Here is a 12,588-nt window from a genome sequence, read left to right as displayed (position 1 = left end):
GACCACGAGACCTGTTCTCCATGGGTGGGTCCGCATGGTTGATTGGGTGGATTGGCTGACAAAAGCAGGCCCTTCCCAACCACACGGACTCCGAAAAAAAAAGGAGCAGCAGCAGAAGACATGGCAAAGTCCTTCGAGTTGCATTGCGCTGGGGCATGGAAGCCTTCGATGGCGGGCGCTGCTTGTAATGCGGTACAGTGCTAATTTACTTTTGGCGTCGAGGAGCAATGCAGTGAACACAAGACGGTCCGGCTCGTGACTTTTGGAGGATTGCCACAGGACCTGGGGAAGGAGGCAATGACAGATGCCAAGCAACGCCCCTGCCGAGGCTTGACCCCTCTACCCAGCGTCGTGGAGTGGGTTCGCAACATGAAAGAAGGGAAGGAACCGGAGGCAGAAGCGGTGTGTGGTTTTTTTTTCCCAAAGTTGGGCTTTTGATACCTGACACTAGAGAGATCGGATGGTATCCGGACTCGTTACAAGCATTGTGTACTTTGTGTGACCAGCATTACACTGCCCTGCTTGTAGCATTCACTAAACCTGGATATTCTTTGGGCAGGGAATGCGACCACTCGAAACTTGCCGTCTTCCTCACCTCACACCTTCTCGGCTGGATGAACACAAGACACTCAACTCACAACAAAACAATAACAAACTCACAAACTTCTCAGCCATTTCGATATCTTTCATTCGCTGGCTCTGGAACATTGCGAGAGGCAGAAAGGGCTCCACTCTCGAAATCAGCCCCTCTTCAAGCCAGTGTGGGCAAAGCGCGGCGTGCGGATAACCATCACCCTCAGTCCCGTTTCCTTGCACACCACAACCCTCGGTCGACGGGCAGACCCCATCCCTCTCATCAATTTCCTCCACCCCTACCAGTCTCAACCCCCACACCAGTTATAAAACTCACCCTCGGTCCCGCGCTAGACTCGATTTTCTCTTCTCGGAGTCCTCGCAAATCACCCTTCGACCGACCTGTCACTGGCCATTTTCGGGTTTCTCCGAGTCCTGGAACAAAGATCGAAGGCCTTCCTGCCTTTTTCTTTTGCGCAAAAGAACCTCAGGCGCGTCGTTCGTCGACCGTCACGTCGGGACTCGGGAGCTAAACTTTACGTCTCTGCGGCTCTGGTCTCACTAGCGTGCCCAGATCGCGCGCTAAATCGCTTTCGCAACTTCTGCTGCGTGTGCGCAACGCTACCCCAACCACAGAGAACCGACAAGGCCCCAGCCCTCGACCTCTCCGCTGTCCTGCGCTCACTAAACTAGTTTAGTGCTGTGCCTCGGGGACAGAGAGATCCACTCCCGCCATCACCACTCACACACTCTCACACCTCTCGTTGTCCACCGCACTCCGGGACCCCTCCCTCTCCTCGGTCTCCACTGGCATCTCTTGGGATTCGCGCCTCTGGCGGGCACCCAAATAAATCCGAGGGACCCTGCCTGTGCCGGCCGACACGCCGTCTGTCTATATCCGTCATATCCTTTTTCTTGCTGCCCTACCGCGGTGTGTTGCTGCCGAGGAGTCGCATTGTGTGTTGACTGCTCAACTCACCTGCATCTTCCATCCATCCCCTTGGATCGGCCCCCTGCCCACCCGTTCGAGAAGAGAACAACCACCATTCCACCCCGCGTGTCGACCACCCTGCCTCGCTTCTTCCTCCGTCCCCGGCCTTAAGTCCTTTGGCGCCAAACCGGTCTGGCATCGCTACCCAACCCAATATTTAATCAGTTCTCCATGGAGCGCAGCGCCACCGAGTATTCGCAGTCAGGTTTGCCTTCGCCCCATCCCAGTGTCGTCGGCGACACGCAGTCTAAGGCGGAACCTGTAGATCCTGCCTCTGCCGCCGCTCCCTACGCGACGCAGCCAGAGACGCGGGCAACTAGCTACTCCAACTCGGCCACTCCCACCTCGGAATACGGCGTCTACCCTCCCACCTCGAGGTCCAGCACCTTCGCCGACATGCAGCGTCCCTACCACCCGGCCAGCACCCCGAATGGTGCCAACGGGGGAATGCCGCAAACACCAACAAGTCCGTCCATGCCTCTTCCAGATGGCCGCAGTCATGCAGCTTTTCAACCAGTTCACGCCAAATCTGACGCCTCTCTGCCTATAGATCCTTCCATTGCAGGTGCCAGCCCGACATATACCACACACAGCCAGTATCCTCCGTATGCGCCGCCTCACCCGGACATGTCGCAAAGCTATCAGCACCCCACCCCAAGCCTGTACACCCAGCCCCGTCCCGACTGGGCCGGCTATGGCCAGCAGGCCACCGGTCACCTCACTCCCGGCACCCACATCTTCCACCAGGGCCCGAGTCCGACCGCGACTGCTCCCCCGGGTCGCCCCCATCAGGTTTGTTCAGCACTTACCACATGCTCTTGGCCAACTGGGCCATACTGACTTGGCTGGCGTAGGTCTACAGCTTCGTCCCGATTCCCGGCGCCCAACAACATAAGCGTCCTCGAAGGCGTTATGAGGAGATTGAGCGCATGTACAAGTGCGGCTATAACGGCTGCGAAAAGGCCTATGGTACCTTGAACCATCTCAATGCCCACGTCACCATGCAGGGCCATGGCGCCAAGCGCACTCCCGATGGTATGTCCGGGATTTTTCAGGCCGGTCTGCATCGCTCGGCACATATGATTACTGACTTTGTTGCACAGAGTTCAAGGAGATTCGTCGCGAGTGGAAGGCTAGGAAGAAGGAGGAGGAGGCTCGCAAGGCTGCGGCTGCTGAGGAGGAGCGCCAGCGTCAAGCTGCTGCCGCTGCCGCGGCCGCGGCCCAGAACGGCAGCACCGACCCGCAGACAACCACGGACACCACCCAAACCCCGACCACCTACCCAGCTACCACGACGGTCCAGCTGCCCCCGATCGGCTACCAGCCTGCTCGCTATGCCCCTCCTCCCCCGCCGAGCATGCAGCAACAGCTCCCCGAGTATAACTATCCCAACTATACTACCCCGACGTCACCGTACGCCCAGTCCAGCCAGCAGATCTACTCGCCTCGTACGTGTGTACACCCCTTCTCCCCTACATTTTTAGATGGCGATATGCTAACATGAGCGCTCTCTACTAGACAGTACCGCCCAGCCTCCGAGTCACTGAGCAACAATAATGTCTTGACTCGGGCTGCATGGCCGGCCGCCCAGTAATAATTGGCGCTCAGGCTTGGGAGAAGCCATCGTACATAGCCGTCTCATTCTCTGAGGAAGGCTGGGCGAGGCGGCGTGAGACGAAGCGTGTCTCGCTAATGACCCCTCCTCGCCCTGGCTTTTGTTTTATGACATTGTTGTGTTTTTGTTTTGCACTTTTTACTACCCCCTGCGCATATTCATCCCCCTTCCACGCGATTTGCTTTTCATTGACATTTACATGGAGTCAGAGCATGGGAAAGGTGTGTGTCGTTGCATGTTTGGTGTATTGTCTCTTTCATCACGCTGGAGCATTGTTTTGTGGTTGTGTAACTTGAGTCATACGAGTTTTTTTTCTGGACAGTCAGTCGGATATACCCCGAATGAAAGGAGAAGATGGGATTTCAAGACAAGGAGGTTGGTGATTCTGAGCGGTCTGGTGGGTTGGGAGTGCATCAGCATTGGATTGGGGAACGCGGCGCGGTTTGCAGACGGCTCTCATGGGGAGTGATGAAACGGTCTCCTTTCCGATCATCTTTCTCTTGGTTGGTGGGCGCGGTGAAGCATAATGGGGAACGACAAAAGGAGGGGTAATGGAGGGTACATGGAAGGGGGCGAGTTTATGGTGATGGGATCGGATACCGAGTAATGGAGTTGAAAGGGGACGAAGACCAGGTGGGTTTTGGCTGGGGAAAAGGACACCAAACCACACGCGGTTTGATGGGGCGTGGAAGGCGTCGGGTGTTCTCTACCTTTGGGTTGTAGCGCCTGCGGGCTGCTTTGCGAAGCGGCTGCACAGACGCGAGGGAATCCTCAGCAAACGACCATGTTGATGTGCTTGATGGCCACTGGTCTGATTGAGTTGATCACGTTGAATTTCTAATTCTTTCCAATGGCCGCCCCGTTCATTTGAGATGCTGCTTCGTGAAACAAACAGTTTTCTTTCAGCCCTACTTCGCACCACGTCAAAACCGTGCCTGTCATGCTGATGTCAGGGCGCTATCATATTGCAGTCCTGGGTTCTCTCGGACTTGCAAGTTGACATGGCAATCCAGCAGATCCGCGCCAACGTTGTTTCGGCTTGATTTCTTCCAAAGCTTGATTTTCCCATATCCATGGCATCGGGATTTTTTGTCTTTGGCTGGGCATGCACAAGTGTCGTTTTTTTCCGTTTCCCCAGATTTCTTGGGTGCGGCTCAGCAGGCAAACAAGGAAGGTCCCAAAGTCTCGGATCCGGTAGTTTGGGACGAGTCTGCAATGGAAAAATAAGGTGTGGTGGTGTTTAGGTGCTCCAGCCAGTCACGCTTGTATGGAAACTGGTAAGTGTGGTACGGTAAGTAAAGAACACAACAGCACCCTTGGAACTCGGCTTTCGCCGCAATGTCTCCCGATCTCTGCCATCCGATTGATGCTATCTTGTGTCTTGATGAGGAAAGAGCTGTGAAAAGTAGGAGGTACCTTAAGGAGCCGCGTGGCAAAGACGGAGATGTGCGCCTACTCGTATGCATCATGAACTCATGAGCATGAGCAAGGAGGCAAAAGTTCTGAGAGGAAGTAGGATAAATTTCTAAATTGCAGGACGGGAAAGTTGTATGCCGTCCCAATGTTGTGTTACTACCTATTTTACATGCCACCAGCACGCCACAGCCGGACGGTAGGATCGTGTATTATTTTAGCGTCCCTTCTTACAGAGTAATACACTAATTTTTTCCCTTCTTTTTTTATTCCCATGTCCCACTCGGCCCTTGTGCCTGCTGCATCTCCGGGCGTTGGGTTCTAGGGATGGTGGATGTTTAACCTTGTTCGAGTTAGCTCTGTGTAACCACACCATCGCCGGCGGGTCGGCCGAAGGCGAGGGGTGAATGGTGAGAGGGTCAAGCGACGACCGAGCTACCTATGTCTGTATATGGTCAAGAAACGAGAGACGTCATGGCCACTTGTAGCCGCGCCATCCGGGTTTGTTTTTAAAAACTGTCAATGGGGTATTGGCAGGCTGCATCGGTGCATAGGTAGCGTTCGACGGGGGCGGTGGCGGCGGCGTACAATCGCGGTGGTACCGAGAACGCGAGGTGCTGAGAAAACTCAAGACCGGCGGAAAATGACACCTCCTCGGTGGTGTGGCACAAGGCACAGGCATCAACGAAGACAGGCCCTTCAGATCCTTGTGCGACTCGGGAGAGTGTAACGATAAGCCGGGCTGGTACGTAGCTCATCGGACCGGTTGAATCGTGCCGAGACTTGAATCCTCGGAGGCAGCAGTTTGCTTGATGTCGTCATCCCCCGACCCGACAACGTGGAAGCAGTGCGTCTTCTATCAAAACAATATTCGATTTGTTTTTTTGAGTGTTGTTTTTGTTGTACTCCCAGAGGGCCCCGGACATTGGGCCAACAAGCCGACCACCGCGCCGATCTGAGCTTCGGATCTTCGTGACTAAACGTGGCAACAATACCCGCGCTTGTCGCCGCTGCTACGGGCCGATCCTAGCGTGTGTCCCTGTCAGCATCCCATCTGCATGATCAGCAAATGCGAAGCGCATGTTCGGATGAAGAGTTTGGAAGGAACCGAAGGACGCTACTGCGCCGGCATGCATTGGTGGTCTAGATATACAGTACCAAACTGCTTCTACCAGCACGGTGGTTACACGGGACGACGCTAATCTGCGGAGGATCCCGCACTGTTTGTGGCGCTAATGTTTTCTTACGGAGTACGTACTGCGCCTCGAGTCGTTCTTGTGCCAGGGTTATACAGGCTGTTGACTCTATAGGTTATGATTGAAGTATCTGGGGTCTCGCGTCGGTTTATTCTCACTCAACTGGTATTCTATGGACATAAAAATCTTCCGTTGCTCACTATCCATTGGATTCCAAAAGTCAGGGGGACCTATATACCATAAGGTCATGGACTCGCCTTGAGCCAGAGAGCAGTCCGTGTGCTTATGTGGAAAGCACTGTGCATCTTCGTCTTGTTGCTGTGGGGTTCTAGAAGCAGAACGACCACTACCAAACAACTGAAACACATCAACAATTACCACTCTGATGCTCTGATGATCACTTAGCATAGTCTCAGAGCATTATTTTCGTGGCCAGCCCGGAATTCTTCCCACCTCATAACGACGTCTCAATATCACAAGAAAAGCGAAACATGGCTACGTCAACTGAGGGACAAGATAGAAGCTCTGCTTCAGAGTCGACCACCTCCTGTCCGGGAGCAGGAGATGTGTTCAGGACCATAGGCCTACCAGACAAGTTCATGGTTGGCCTTGATGCCTTGGCCATAACGACAAGTAAGAGCTTCGCCGGCTTCCGGGACATCCCCCCGGGGACACACCTCCTGTGGGTTCAGCAGATTGAAGGTGTGTCTCGATGCGGCTACTGGTTTGTAACCAACCGCACCAATCGCGCTGTGAGGGTGAAAGAATGGGATAGCTACAACGAGACACTGGGAGACCCGACAACTCCCCACAACACCAACCACCTGGAGTCTGTCTCCTCAGACTTGAAGCCTTACACGCTACATGATCGCATCCATGACCGCAACAAGACCGGGACTCACTGGTCGTTGGGTGATCCGCTCCCAGAATGGGCACGAGAACCCGCAAAGCACTGGTGTACCCTGACGAGCAACATATCCCTCGAGTCCTTGACCAGAATCACCGGGAAGGACGGCCTTGGCGAGATCTTCGTCGACTCAACCGATGTCCGGCGCGATGAAGACGCACCAAACAATAACAGCGGCTTCAATTTCCTCTTTCTTCAAGACTTCCGCGACCTCCAAGTCCTCGACCTCACCGGCAATCGTTCCGCCAGAAGCGAGGACACCTCGGCACGAATCGAAGCCCTCTTGAGCAATAACCAAGGCAGAATCAGCGAACAAGGAATCCTCGCCGAATTGCAATTCACCTTCCTCACCGGCACGCACATCGGCAATGCCGCGTGCTTGGAGCAGTGGTGGAACCTTGTCCTCAAGATCCTGCTGCGGGCCTACCATGCTGCAATTACTCGCCCGCGATTCACCGCGGGCGTCATACGCACCCTCCACGCTCAGCTTCTCTATACCGAGTATTACTTTGGCTCCTCTTCGGGGTCTGACGCCGACAACCAAGCAACGGACGAGGACAAGCGTACGAAACGTGACGGGCCCAGCAGTGAAAGACCGATTTTCCAGTACAAGCCACACAACAGGGAGAAGTTGAGGCTTGCGCTGATAGAGTACAAGCGCCGGGTAAGCGCTTTGCTCTCGGGACTAGGCAGGAGTGACAACCGCACGGTGACAGGTGAACATAGGGCAGTGGTGGAGGCGTTGGAAGAACTGGAGGCGTGGCTGTGGAGGTGGAATTGGGACCTGAGAGCTGATCCTGGGAAGGTGACTGCAAAGGGTCTTAATATGGTTAACCAGAGCGACATGCCAGTGGATAGTGACGAAGAGGAGGATGACCAGCCAGTCGTTGTGGAGTTGGATGAAGATGGGAGAGAGGTTGGCATGGTTTCGTTCCGAGATTAGTAGGCTATTCATAGTCAATCATGTCTTGTGATGCAGTATCGTTATGTTGCAGTTATCATATCATTTATACCTTCTCGGAGATACCTATCCATGGAAGAGACACTATAGTGACTGACTCGGCCACCTCTACAAGATTGTCATCCCGCGAGCTATTAGAGAAGGTGACAACTCGGACCATTCACCGGAAAGATTTACGGATTGTCCAACATGAGACGATGGATCGACCATCTTAACAAATCTAAGCACTACAGGATATGAGTTTTGAAAGATCATCATGACACTGTTGTCACTTAAGAAGTTTGTGGTTGAGTTGGGAGAGAGTGGCATGTGATGCTTTATCTTATCGGCGCGACGACGTCATCTCGACCGCTTCCCATTCCCCGCCGCTAACCACCACCTCAAACCTGGCCCTGGAATGTGACAAATCAACCTTTCAACAACCACCCCCCCTATTCGTACACCCTCACGACAAACAGGCTGACACGGTGTACCCATCTGATACCAACGGGAAAGCAAATAATGTCACGCAAAGGCGTCGGCCTCGCCGCCTTCGACCGCTCGCGACTCACGTCGGCGCAGTACGCGACCCACGGCTCCAACCTGCGCTCCGCCAACGCCCAGGCCCTCGAAACGCAACTTGCCGTCTTCCGCTCGCTGCTACAACAATTCGCCCAGACCCACGGCAAGGACATCCGCTCCAACCCGACCTTCCGCGCCCAGTTCGCGCGCATGTGTGCCGCCATCGGCGTCGACCCGCTCGCCAGTAGTAGCAGCAGCCAGTCCGGCGGGGGTTCAGGAGGGGGTTCAATTTGGGCGCAGCTGCTGGGCCGGTCCGTCAACGATTTTTACTTTGAGCTGGCGGTGCGCGTGGTGGAGGTGTGCAGCGAGACGCGCGGCGAAAATGGGGGCCTGATTGAGCTGCGCAAGGTCCGCGAGAGGATCATGCGCGGCCGCATGGAGGGGGCGTCTGAGATTACCGAGTCGGTTTTGTTCCCTTCTCTCGTCAGTGCACGACGCGCATACTGACCTTGCTCTTATGGACTACAGGGACGACATCCTCCGCGCGGTCAACACCCTCAAACCTCTGGGCTCGGCCTACAGTGTCATCAAGGTCGGCAGCAAGCCCTACATCCGGTCGGTACCCAAAGAGCTGAACACGGACCAGAGCGCCGTACTCGAGGCGGCACAGGTGTTGGGCTACGTCAGCGTGTCTATGCTCATGGCCAACTTGGGCTGGATGCGTGCCCGCGCCCAAACGGCGATCGAGGACCTGGTGAGCGAGGGCATGCTCTGGGTCGACAAGCAGAGTGAGGAATGGGAGTACTGGAGCCCCAGCTTCATGCTCGAGAACCATGAGATTGTTGGGGGGAACGCAGGGTGAGATGGCGGGCATCCACCGTTCTACAATGATATGGCCAGTCCAGACCCCTCAACCAAATACCGCTGCTGCGTGCCCGCTCCGACCAACTGGGAATGTCACCCAGTCCATGACCTCTGGATTCCAACGGGCCGATAGAGATGATGTCCTCCATATTGGCTGATCCTCCGACGTCTTGGACAAGCGCATACGTACTGACGGCTCTTTACGGTTCCCATGCTGTCACCCACGTCATCAAAGCTTGGATACCCATCCGAATCCCGTGTTGAAGCCACCAGAACCAACACTTTCGGTGGTGGCGGTTCAGCAGATTTCGGGATTACGGACCAAACGTTGGACTGTCGAACCAGATTACTAAAGAGGTGGCGGAATAGAGGCATGAGAGGAAAGGGCGAGAAAGTGAAGACCAACTCTAGGGTCTCATCTATTGATTGCAAAGAGAAGCAGGCCCCGTGGACAACATCTCCTATGAAAACCCCAACAATTATTATCACGGGCATTGGGTATTTGGGACATTGGTACAAGGTATCCAAAACAATATAGTCATCTACCCATCGCTGCTATATCCAAACCAGGTCATCAAGAAACACAACATAGCCAACGAACATTATACAGGTATCCCCGCCGTCTCGCCAAACTCCCGTAAAGGGCCGCCCCGAAACCAACCGCCCTTTGGATCCTCCAGAACGTCACAGAGAGCGTCGTTAAATACCTGGCTTGCCTGGGATCGCACCGGCGTTTTCTAATCCTCCTGCGGTAGATACCTCCCAAGGTACGACGCGTGGAGATGCTGTCCAGGCAGGGGCCGTCGTCATGTACTCATGTCACACACACTAGACCACACACCATCCCATCCCGCAGAGAGTATTTCGACATCCTCACGCCCGCTACCACCCGGCATCCAACCTCATGTCACTTCCCGATTCAGCAGTCAGTGTCTGCTTAGTAGGGAGGGTTCGGGCCAAGCGGAGGCTGGGGGCCCAGAGGGGGGTAGTCCTCCGGGCGGTGGTGGCCGCCCATAGTGGGGCCGCCCATGGTGGGGCCTCCGATGGTGGAGCCGGAGCCGGCGCCAGCGGGGCCGCGCGGGCCCTCGCCAAAGTGCTTCTTGCGCAGAGCCGCAAGGCGCTTCTTCTTGGTGACGGTGTTGATGTAGGTGCCAATGATGAAGCTGACAATGTTGAAGAAAGGCACCCACAGGTCCTGAGGCAGGAACTTCTGCGCGAAGGCCAGGCAGATGGGTGACGTGATCCAGCTCACGCGCATCACCTTCCAGAAGCTGACGCGCAGCGTCGCCTTGACCTGGTGGAACGTCTTGGCGCCGGCGATGAGAGCCATGGCCACGAGGTAAATGGTGTTTTGGATGGGGGCAATCTGCAAAGGTTTCACGTTAGCATGGCTGTCCTGGTCCCATCATCTTCATCCCAATTCAATCATCAATCCACATCCAGCTCTTCTCCCCAAGATAGGACGAGGGCCATGAAAAGACGATCAAAGTCAAGGGACGGCAAAATTGGAAATGAGTTTTGGACATACAATCAGGTTGCTGACGAGGATCTGCATGATCTTGGCACGCAGGCTGGTGCGCCCGCTAAAGATCTTCTGGAGCACCCAGATGAGGAAGTGGCCGAGAGGTGCGCTGACGAGGGCTCCGTAGCAGGCCATCTTGGGGACGCGCGCTGTGAAGTAGTTGCCGTGCTTGTTGCGGTCCTTGGCCAGCCACGAAGCGAGCAGCTCCTGGCCGCCGGCCAGGGCACCGGCCGTGAGCATCTTGGTCCGCAGCGGGTGGTCCTCCAGCTGCTTCAGGTAGGCCTATATGTCGCGACAGTCACTATGTTAGCCATGGCGCATGTCTCACGACGCCTAGTCGGCGAAGAAGGGCAGTTGGGGTTAAGCTTACCGCGAGGTAGCCCCGGGTGCCGGCATTCTTACGGCCGCCGGTGAGAGCAGTACCGACGACGGCGGAGATAGGATGCTTGCCGCTGGTACCGGGCAAATCGCCCCGCGCGGCCTCAGCGATGCGCTCGGCAGTCTTGCCGACGAAGCTGTCATGCCTCGCGAGGTTCTCGGCGACGACGTCCTTGACGGTCTCGGTGACCGTCTCCCGCTCGATCTTCAGCGACGACATGGCGGCGGAAAGGGCGGCGCGGGGATCAAATCAACATTTAACTCGATGCAGCGGCCTGACAGCAACTGTGCATTAGCCTCGAGAGTTCGTGTTGGACGCGATGTTGTGCACAAAATCGGTCGTCGTGGTGCGGCGTCGCGGTTGTGTCGGGCCAACACCTTTGTTTACACGATGCTCCAGCAACTGGGAAACTGGCCAAACTGCCGATGGCACCTTGTGACGACAGCGCAACGCCCAATGCCGGCAGACTGTCCACGGCGATGGAGAAGCAAGACGACGATGTCGGCGGGGCACTGGAGAGGCGGGGGACAGACTTACGATCGAAGTGCAGGGCGGTGGACGAGAGTCTTCGAGGGGAATCTTTGGGGTTGGCCGGTCGCAAAATCTCACACCAGCAGCTGGGAAGCTTGGAAGCGTGTGGATGTCGGGAAGACTGAAGGTGAATTGAATGGGGAGGCTGGGATGCGGACCCATCTGGCCCCGTTTTGGACTGGGGTGACCCACTTCCCTCTCTGAGTGGGGGCCTACCCGGCGAATCGTCCACTCAGAGCCCCTGGATCGACCTGGGCTGGGCTCGTCTGGCTTCCCTGAGCTGCCCTGGTTGCCCCCCAGCTGCCGCTGGCTGTTTGGGGTGCCGTCGCGTCTGGTGGGTCCCTTGGATGCAGGCCAGCTGCAATGAGCTGTGATTGGCTGCATCGCTGCAAGATCCGAGGTTTTGTTTTCGTCCCCCTTCCACTGGACGACTCACATTCACCTCGCGGCATCTTGTTGACGCCGTTCAGCTGCGGTGAGAAGCACGGACAACACAGACCTGAGCCAAGCTGGGCAGCTCCAGTGCGAGTGCCAGGAGCATCCCCTGTCCATTCCATGCATTTCGAGTCGCCACTGCAAACCAGCCAATCAAAGCGCCGGCCGGGCTGCGAAACAATCCTTGTTCTTGTCTCGGCCTCGGCCGCCTCGTCGGCCTTGTTGAACCACACCAACACGAACCACCACGGACAACACAACAGGAATCACGGGACATGGAACCTCTCTTCGCTCTGTTTCGTAAAAAAAAGGGCAGGCTGGGACTGGCAATGACTCTGCTGCGTCGGCTCAGTCATCTGTGCATCAAAGCTGCTCGAGTGGGGGTTCCTCCGGGGACCCGGGACATGCACCCGGCCACTGATGTGAGGTTTGAGGTTGCATGTGCGAGAGGTTCGTCTTGTCTCAGACCGGGTGTTGCTCGGGAGTTGCCGTGTGAAGAGCCGCATTCCAGTCCCCAGAAACCCACGTCCGAAGTACTACTGTCTGTCCCTGAAGGATGATGTGGATGTGTTGCTAAGACCGTTGGCCGTTGTGGTAATCAACTCATCAACTCAGCAGAATTGGATCACAGCTGGTGTCCGATCCGAGGTCTTCAAAGCAGCTCGTCTTCGAAAATTAAGGTTTTTTTTTTTTTTTTTTT

At 55.8% G+C, this 12,588-nt stretch overlaps 8 protein-coding genes across 8 annotated transcripts; 5 read left to right on the top strand and 3 right to left on the bottom strand.

Annotated features, from left to right (window-relative positions):
* Positions 1–20: 20 nt before the first annotated feature.
* On the top strand, positions 21–1,675 carry VTJ04DRAFT_194 (uncharacterized protein; the record flags this gene model as incomplete). Its single annotated transcript, XM_069359682.1, has 2 exons — positions 21–24; positions 1,272–1,675. The coding sequence occupies 2 exons, from the start codon at positions 21–23 to the stop codon at positions 1,673–1,675; spliced, it is 408 nt and encodes a 135-aa protein (XP_069222804.1).
* Positions 1,676–1,735: 60 nt separating this feature from the next.
* VTJ04DRAFT_193 (uncharacterized protein) lies at positions 1,736–3,111 on the top strand (the record flags this gene model as incomplete). The annotated part of the gene is made up of 6 exons (XM_069359671.1): positions 1,736–1,769; positions 1,830–2,030; positions 2,115–2,356; positions 2,419–2,599; positions 2,668–3,012; positions 3,083–3,111. 6 exons carry the CDS (start codon positions 1,736–1,738, stop codon positions 3,109–3,111), a joined length of 1,032 nt encoding a protein of 343 aa, XP_069222803.1.
* Positions 3,112–3,139: 28 nt separating this feature from the next.
* VTJ04DRAFT_192 (uncharacterized protein) lies at positions 3,140–3,475 on the top strand (the record flags this gene model as incomplete). The annotated part of the gene is made up of 1 exon (XM_069359660.1): positions 3,140–3,475. The coding sequence occupies one exon, from the start codon at positions 3,140–3,142 to the stop codon at positions 3,473–3,475; it is 336 nt and encodes a 111-aa protein (XP_069222802.1).
* A 2,804-nt stretch (positions 3,476–6,279) lies between these two features.
* VTJ04DRAFT_191 (uncharacterized protein) lies at positions 6,280–7,638 on the top strand (the record flags this gene model as incomplete). The annotated part of the gene is made up of 1 exon (XM_069359649.1): positions 6,280–7,638. One exon carries the CDS (start codon positions 6,280–6,282, stop codon positions 7,636–7,638), a length of 1,359 nt encoding a protein of 452 aa, XP_069222801.1.
* A 519-nt stretch (positions 7,639–8,157) lies between these two features.
* On the top strand, positions 8,158–9,019 carry VTJ04DRAFT_190 (uncharacterized protein; the record flags this gene model as incomplete). Its single annotated transcript, XM_069359638.1, has 2 exons — positions 8,158–8,618; positions 8,686–9,019. The coding sequence occupies 2 exons, from the start codon at positions 8,158–8,160 to the stop codon at positions 9,017–9,019; spliced, it is 795 nt and encodes a 264-aa protein (XP_069222800.1).
* Positions 9,020–9,595: 576 nt separating this feature from the next.
* On the bottom strand, positions 9,596–9,917 carry VTJ04DRAFT_189 (uncharacterized protein; the record flags this gene model as incomplete). The annotated part of the gene is made up of 2 exons (XM_069359626.1): positions 9,596–9,806; positions 9,856–9,917. 2 exons carry the CDS (start codon positions 9,915–9,917, stop codon positions 9,596–9,598), a joined length of 273 nt encoding a protein of 90 aa, XP_069222799.1.
* Positions 9,918–9,958: 41 nt separating this feature from the next.
* Positions 9,959–11,141, bottom strand: VTJ04DRAFT_188 (uncharacterized protein; the record flags this gene model as incomplete). Its single annotated transcript, XM_069359615.1, has 3 exons — positions 9,959–10,387; positions 10,550–10,825; positions 10,914–11,141. The coding sequence occupies 3 exons, from the start codon at positions 11,139–11,141 to the stop codon at positions 9,959–9,961; spliced, it is 933 nt and encodes a 310-aa protein (XP_069222798.1).
* Positions 11,142–11,178: 37 nt separating this feature from the next.
* On the bottom strand, positions 11,179–11,837 carry VTJ04DRAFT_187 (uncharacterized protein; the record flags this gene model as incomplete). The annotated part of the gene is made up of 2 exons (XM_069359604.1): positions 11,179–11,196; positions 11,460–11,837. 2 exons carry the CDS (start codon positions 11,835–11,837, stop codon positions 11,179–11,181), a joined length of 396 nt encoding a protein of 131 aa, XP_069222797.1.
* Between the last annotated feature and the right edge of the window lie 751 nt (positions 11,838–12,588).

The sequence above is a fragment of the Mycothermus thermophilus genome (assembly GCF_041956435.1).
Source record: "Mycothermus thermophilus strain CBS 625.91 unplaced genomic scaffold VTJ04scaffold_1, whole genome shotgun sequence".
NCBI lineage: Eukaryota > Fungi > Ascomycota > Sordariomycetes > Sordariales > Chaetomiaceae > Mycothermus > Mycothermus thermophilus.
The sequence above is the reverse complement of the archived record's forward strand: the minus strand, read 5'-3'. Positions and strand labels throughout refer to the sequence as shown.